This window comes from Bos taurus, chromosome 11 (genome assembly GCF_002263795.3).
Source record: "Bos taurus isolate L1 Dominette 01449 registration number 42190680 breed Hereford chromosome 11, ARS-UCD2.0, whole genome shotgun sequence".
Taxonomy (NCBI): Eukaryota; Metazoa; Chordata; class Mammalia; order Artiodactyla; family Bovidae; genus Bos; species Bos taurus.
In genome coordinates, this window is record NC_037338.1 from 106926031 (window position 1) to 106933750 (window position 7720).

Consider the following 7720-nt stretch of genomic DNA (forward strand, 5'->3'; position numbering starts at 1 on the left):
ACCGAGGCCATATTCCATTGAGTAGAGTCACCCACACTCTTCATGTGGGGACTTCCCTGCAGAAAATCCAGGGAAATAGGAGACCCCTACAGTTGGAGCGGCCAGGACGACATCTGGGGTTAAACTGAGCTGTGCTTTGCTGGGTGGAGCACGGCAGGGCCTGGGGAAGGTCAGTGCAGCTCCCGTCCTCGGGTCCAGGAGTCTTTACCCAGCCTCCCCGCGTGTCCCCTTTCTCTGTATTCCCTCCCTTGCCTGTCGTGCTCTCCAGCCGACGAGATGACGGTGGGGAAGGTGTACGCAGCTCTGATGATATTCGACTTCTACAAACAGAACAAAACCACCAGAGACCAGATTCACCAAGCTCCTGGAGGCCTGGCCCAGGTACTAGTTTCCAGGAGTCCCAAAAGTAACCCTGAGACTCTGGCACCTTCTGCTGTATGGCAGCAGAGGGGACCCAGCCCCTTCTTGGAGAAAGTGCTGCGGGAAAAGGAAGATGAGAGGTTCTTGTGGCTGCCTCGCCAGCCCCCAAAGTCAGAAACCCCACCCAGTCTGTGCTCCTGTTGACTAGTTGCCTGTTGCTGTTAGGGAGTCCCTCGTGTGGAGAGCTAGTCATGTCCAGGGCAGAGATGTGGGCTGAAAACGGAGGCTGCAGGCAGTGCTGCTTCTTTGAAGAGTACTTGAGGTCATCTGGGAGGGGCACACAGGCAGGGCCCCCGACAGCCCGGTGTCATGAGGGTCCCACTCACCTCAGAGTGGGATGGTTTGGGGCCTGTCTTCCAGAGGTCATCCTCCAAAGATGACGACTTCGTCACAGCCCAGACCTTGAGCGAGAGTGTGTAGACTCTCATCTCTAAAGTTGTGCGGTGTCCAGAGCTTACAGGACATTCATCCCTGGCATGTGAAGTGTCTGGTGCCCACCCCCCAGCCCCGAAATCTCCAAATTCTTCTCAACCTTCAAGTCTAGTGGTCTCTGCCAGGCAGTCCAAGTTGATGATGATGTCCTGTCCCCGAACTGTGTAGGAAGGGAAGCTGAGGCTCCAAGGAATGAAAGGACTCTCCTGAAGTCACTTACAGGCCCAGTTGGGAAAGGGCTCCTGATGGGCACAGGGCAGGCCCAGGGATCCTCTTCCCGTGCTGGGGGGTCCGGGCAGGTGGCCAAACATGGCGGTGCCCTTGTCCACTGTGCCTCCCAGGCCTCAGAGACCCCTCCCCACGTCCTTCTGCAGATGGGCCCCGTGTCCCTGTTCCACCCCCTGAAGGCCACGCTGGAGCAGACTCAGCCGGCTGTGCTCCGAGGAGCCCGCGTTTTCCTTCGGCAGAAGAGCTCGGCCTCCCTCAGCAACGGTGGGGCAGTGTGAGTGCCACCAACAGGCGCGGGGCGGGGACGGGAGGAGGGCAGGGCTCCCGGGCTCCACCTGCTCTCACCCCTGCTGCTCCGGTGTCCATCCGGGGTGCCCGGGGCTCCTTCTAGCAACGCTCCAGGACGGGGAGCCCTCGGGTCTTATCGCCACCCACCTGCACCCAGTGCCGCCAGAAGGCTTTACTGTGGGTCCAGCTGGTCCAGGCGGCCGCCAGAGCTGGTTCTGTGGGTGATCTGAAGCTTGCTGCTGTAACGATAGACAGGAGCTCTTATAGCACTGGGGGCACCTGCGCTGGACAGCCTGTCACTGCAGCCTGGGCCCCCCACTGTGTGCTCCTGCCTCTCTGTCGGGTGAAGGCTCCCCATGCTTCCTCACTGGCCTTGGTGGCCTGCAGACCATTAAGAAGCTTCTGTTTCCACTCCAGCTTCTCACCACTTTTTGGTAATGGCCATTTAGTGTTTTCATCTTTCTTTAAGAGACTTTCCCCCTCAGATCTCCATTTTGGTTATATATATGTGTATATAAATCTTTGGCTGTGCGAGGTCGTGGGTGTCCCATGTTGAGTTGTGGTGAAGAGTCCTGCCGATGCAGGAGACGTGGGTTCCGTCCCTGGGCTGGGAAGATCCCCCAGTCCATAGGGTTACAGAGAGTCAGACACAGCTGAGCAGCAGAGCACGCGCTCGTGCTGGGCCTTGGTTGCAGCATACAGGCTCTTTGTTGCACCATGCGGGGTCTAGCTCCCCAGCCAGGGGTTGAGCTTAGGCCCTCTGCACTGGGGCCTCAGAGTCTTAGCCACTTGACCACCAGGGGAGTCCCTCCATTTATGTCTGCATTTTGTAGCCAAATTGGTAAGATCCTGCCGTATCATGTAACTCTTGGTACTGACCCTCAGCAATTCTTGGTAATGACCCCCAAACCAAGTGCTATGGAATAGCAGGCACCATGGGACTCTGGCCGAGGCGCAGAAGGTGGTGCCAGGCTGAACTGCACTAGAGGGCAGGGCTCTCTCAGCCGCCCTCCAGGCCAGGGCTCCTACATCTGCTAATATCCCATTGGCCAAAACAACGTGCGCTCTGCCTCACTGGCAGGGGCCGAGGGTGGGCCTCACACCCATCTGCTGTCCTGGAGAGCAACATTCAGCAGCAAGCATGGCTAGGCTCCCGGTTTCTTCCTCTCCTGTGTGTGTTTAGGACACTTGTTTGCAAGCCAAGTTTGGGTTCATGGGCTGCTAGCCATGTACCTTTTGCTGTGCAACAAACTGCCGTATTGAGGGAGCCCACCTGGCAGTGCTCCAGACCTGGTCCTGGGTCAGGATGGCTTGGGTCCTGGGTGCATCTGTACTGTGAGGCCAGAGAGCAACCCGAGGGGAAGTGCAGGCTGCGGGCGTTCAGGCCTCTCCCTGTGCGCTGTTGGCCAAAACAGGTCACGTCCCAGGCCCAAGCTGGGGGGATGGGGGCGGGCGGTGGCACTGCAAGGCCCAAGTCCAGAGGTCGAGAGGCCACAGGACACCGGGAGAACCTGAGCTCAAGTGGGAGCACTCCCGCAGGAACACCGTGCTCCGGAAGAGTGCCTGTGGGCCCCGGGGCGGCGGCCTTTCTCCATGTCGGTTAAGATCCCGTTTGCGCACTTAAACAGTGGATCCTGAGTGTACATGTGTGTGTCGGAGGGGGTGGGGTGGGGAAGTGTCTTTGTGGACTGAGCTGAGCTTTCGGTTCAGGAGAATGAGTGTCACTTGCCCCATGGTTATAATGTCTGCACAAGTCAGTTATACCACTTTTTGTTGCACTGGGGCCAGGCAGTGGGGGCGTTTATTGAGCCCTCTGATGGGTGGTATCAGTGCCTGCCTGGCCTCAGCATGGTGTGGCCTCAGGGGTGACCAGGCCTTGGGGCCAGTGTCTGTCCTCTCCCGAGGCTGCAGCAGCCCCAGACACACAGCACAGGGGAGGTGCTTGCAACCTGGGGAGATGAAGGGTGTTCTTCTAAGAAACCCCAGCGATGGTGGGTCAGGTCCTTCGTGTGGCCAGCTGAGGTCATCAGGCGTCACCTCCAAGCTGAGTGTGATTGTTACCACTCACCCTGGGTGACGGAGACTGTGTGTGATGCTTCACTACATGTGAGAGCAAGAGAAACCCAGGCCAGTGCTGGGCTACATGGGAGACACACTAAACACCCTGAGAGGGCGAGGGCAGGCGGGCAGGCTCGTGTGCTGGGAGGGCCTTCAAAGTGGCCTCGCCAGAGGGGCTCAGGGCAGAAGGCTCGGGTCAGGGGAGTAGGGACGAGCCCTGCTTGTCAGGGCTAATGAGCTGCAGCGCAGGCTGCGTGCCTCTGCGTGTGTGCGTGTGGCCTTGTCCTCGTTGGGGACGATCTCTGCTTCTACCACACAGGTGAGCCCCTGTGTAGGCCAGCTGCCCCCGCATTAGGGTCTCCTCTCTGCCTGTCCACGCTGAGCCATGGCAGGGGGCCCACTGTACCTGTACCTCCTGGAGAGGCTATTGCTGTGCCTCTACTTGGGAGTGGCCACACTCAAGGGGTCTCATCCCTCTGGGCTCGTTCTAGCCCAGAACAGGGTCAAGGTGGAGGTTCCTGGCAGGTGGAGCCTGGTTCTGGGTGGGAGCCAGGTTCTATGGCCCGTGGGCCTCCAGGCCAACAGGATGATCCTCTTTCCTCCATAGACAAACCCAAGAGGGCGGCATCAAGGAGTCTGTCTCCTGGGGCACTCAGAGGACCCAGGAGGTCCCCTGCGAGGTGAGGACACCCCTGGAGCGTGGCCACTCCACAGAGATCCCGGTGCAGACAGGAAAACCGGTGAGGGCTCCCGGGGCTGGGGTCCGAGGTGGGGGAGGGTGAGAATGGGTGGGGGAGGGTGAGAGCAGCAGGCGGGCTGAGGCTGGGGTGTGGGGGAAAGAGTGGGATGGGGTGGGTGTGACTGGGGGGCTGCTGTACTCCCAGGCTGTGGACGTCCAGATGCAGAGCATGGTCCTGAGAGGCCCTGACGGGGAGCCCCAACCTGGGCTGGAGAGCCAGGGCCGAGCAGCTTCCATGCCCCGCCTGGCAGCAGAGACTCAGGTGGGTGGTCTGGGAGGGTTGGGGTCGTGGAAGGGGGTTGGAGCTGAGAAGACTTGGCATGGAGGAGCTTGCATCCCACGGGTGGGCTTTGCTGGGGTGAAGCTTCCCAAATGCACTGTGTCCAGGACACCCTCAGCCCCGCTGGAAACCCTCTGGAGGTGTTATCAGGCCGTCTAGAGTCCTCACTGCCCACTGTGCTCAGCGCCTGTCTGGGCACCGAGGCCTGCAGCCCACAGGTGGCCCCATGGCCCCGACCTAGCCTTTCCCTCTCTCTGGGACATGCCTCTCCCTACCCCAAGCCCTGCCCCTCCCCAGAAATCAGTGCCTCCTGCAGCCACCCTGTCCCTTTCAGGGGGTGACCCTGTTCTTTCTCTGGGACACTGGACAGCCTGGCAGGGAAGCCCCTGGGTTGGGGCTGTGCACTGTGGGCTGAGTCCCTAGGCAGAGCACGCCTCTTCCAGCCCCTCCCGGCCCAGCTCTGCCCGCTGCTCAGCGCCCTCCTGGCCTGGCCGCCTCCCCTCGGTGCCACGTTGGTGCCCCCTCTCCCTCCGTGCTGCTTGAGCTTGACGGTGGCTGTGGGTGCGTGCGTTTCCACGAGTCTTGATTTCAGCCCTGGAGGAGCAGCTTCACAGTCCTGGATGGACAGAGGGCTGGCAGAGTGGTCGACCACGGCTGCCAAGGCAGCTCTGGGTCCCATCTGGGACCCTTCCAGCCAGGCCAGCAGCCCCTCTTCCCAGCACCTTCCCTGTCCTATAGGGACCTGGGCCTCACCTGGCTTGGGAGAGACAGACACATAAATGGCAACTTGTGCAAAGGGTGCTTTTGAAGAAAGGGTGGATCTCAGGTGGGGAAGAGTATTCCAGGGAGAGGGAAAGGCCTCACGGTCCCTGAACCCCAGACCCCCAGTGGTCCTCCCCAGGCCAGGCCCTCCTAGGCACCATCCTTCCCCCATCCCCACCCTCCTGGGGGCTCAGCCTGCCCTGTCTGGGGAGATACCCCAGCTTCAGGGATGGAGCCCCAGGCCCATTCCTCCCAATGGGATGTGTCCTGTGGTCTGCCAGCCCCCATGGCCTGGCTGCTGCCTGGAGGCTGGACCCCACTCTCAGGCTGTGAGCCCACCCATGTCCCCGCCCACAGCCACCCCCAGATGCCAGCCCCATGAAGCGCTCCATCTCCACACTGGCACCCCAGAGGCCCCATGTGGCTCATCTGTGCACCGCGGCCCTGGACCGCGCTCCAGCCAGCCAGGCCGCCCCCCCCCACCACCACCGCTGCCATCGCCGCAGGGACCGGAAGCAGAAGTCCCTGGAGAAGGGGCCCGGCCTGTCTGCAGACACAGATGGCGGTGCGTGCGAGGGGCTCTCGGGGGGTGGTGGCTCCAGTTGGGGTCCAAGAATCCCTGTGAGAACTTCTTCCCTTCTGTAACTCATGACCCCACGGGCAACCCTGAATGTGGAGACAGGACCACCTCCCACCTTTCCCTGGGAACCCTGCTGGCCCTGAGGAACCGGGCCTGGGTGAGGTCTGTGTCCCTGCCACCCCAGCCTCTCGGCTGACTTTCACTCTCCCCTGGCCAGCGCCCTACAGCACCGCGGGGCCGGGCCCCCCGCCGCCCCCAGGGGATGGGGCAGCAGGCTGCCGGCGGGAGCGCAGGCAGGAGCGGGGCCGGTCCCAGGAGCGGAGGCAGCCCTCCTCCTCTTCCTCTGAGAAGCAGCGCTTCTACTCCTGTGACCGCTTTGGGGGCCGTGAGCCCCCGCAGCCCAAGCCCTCTCTCAGCAGCCATCCCACGTCGCCCACGGCCGGGCAGGAGCCAGGACCCCCGAGACAGGTACATGGGCCCCGGGACCCCCCATGCTCCCACCCGCATCCCATTCCCTCGGGCCCTGGGAGGGAGCCCTCTCCTGTCCTGGTTCCCAGGCCAGAGCCTGCTCCTGGCTTCCTGGCCTGTCCATCCTGCCTGGCGGGGCCTTGGCCTTCCTGCTCCCCAGTTCCTTCTTTCTCTCCTCCCCGCCTGAGATGGGCTGGGCTGTGCTCTCCTCTTCCCTGGCCCTGTGCCCAGCCCCTTCTGGCACTGCCCTCCCACCCTCCTGGGGCCTCCCGCTCCATCTCACCTACCTGCGCTCCCAGCCTCCCTGCCCTTTGATTTGGGTTTGCTCTGTTCCGCTTTCTTGCAGGGTAGCGGCTCCGTGAACGGGAGCCCCCTGCTGTCGACATCTGGTGCTAGCACCCCTGGCCGCGGCGGGCGGAGGCAGCTCCCCCAGACCCCGCTGACCCCCCGTCCCAGCATCACCTATAAGACGGCCAACTCCTCACCTGTCCACTTTGCCGGGGCTCAGACCAGCCTCCCTGCCTTTTCCCCCGGCCGGCTTAGCCGTGGCCTTTCGGAACACAACGCCCTGCTCCAGAGAGACCCCCTCAGCCAGCCGCTGGCCCCCAGCTCTCGGATTGGCTCCGACCCTTACCTGGGGCAGCGTCTGGACAGTGAGGCTGCGGCCCGCACCCAGCTTGAGGACACGCTCACCTTCGAGGAGGCCGTGGCCACCAACTCGGGCCGCTCCTCCCGGACTTCCTACGTGTCCTCCCTGACCTCGCAGTCCCACCCCCTCCGCCGGGTGCCCAACGGCTACCACTGCACTCTGGGGCTCAGCTCGGGCGGGGGCGGCCGGGGGCGGCACAGCTACCACCACCCTGACCAAGACCACTGGTGCTAGCCGCACCGCCCGGCGGGCGCGTCCAGGTGATGAGTTTTATCATCCGCGCTGGGCCCCGGGGGCGCTCGGGGCACCGAGGTGGGCCGCAGCCCTGGGAGGAGGGCCTGCCCTGTGTCTCCTCCTCCAGCGGGATGAGCGGTTTGTAGAGGGAGGTTGCTCCCTCTCCACCCCTCCCACGCTGCCTCCCTGGGTCTCGGCACAGACCCCGCACAGGACGCGGTTGTGTGTGCTGAGGGGGACCCGCTGAAGAGCCCAGCATCCAGGGTGTGTGCTGGGAACGTTCCGTAGGAAGTCTGAATCTCGTAGGGATCATCTTTTATCCAAATGTGTGGTGCAGAGGAGCAGGCGAGACCTCAGGACAGAGTCAGTGGTAAACGGAGCAGGTCTTGTCAGCACCCTCACGCCCACAGTCCGGGCGCCCTTCGTACCTGAAATGGCAGAAAGCACTAGAAACACGCAGACACGGCCTCTCCCGACAGCCGGCCCTCACAGGGACCAAACCTGGGCGACATTCGTGATCCTGGTTTCGGTTTTTAGTCACAACACCCTTCGCTCTTTTGTCAACTCTATGTACTCAGTCAA

General features: G+C 62.5%; 1 protein-coding gene across 1 annotated transcript in view; it reads left to right on the forward strand.

The window, feature by feature from the left end:
* CACNA1B (calcium voltage-gated channel subunit alpha1 B) overlaps positions 1-7138 on the forward strand; it is a 210777-nt gene extending 203639 nt beyond the window's left edge. The window contains 7 exon segments of the mRNA NM_174632.2: positions 269-381; positions 1227-1354; positions 4034-4166; positions 4311-4427; positions 5565-5772; positions 6005-6255; positions 6602-7138. Coding sequence (NP_777057.1) covers positions 269-381; positions 1227-1354; positions 4034-4166; positions 4311-4427; positions 5565-5772; positions 6005-6255; positions 6602-7138 — 1487 coding nt within the window.
* The last annotated feature ends 582 nt before the right edge of the window (positions 7139-7720 follow it).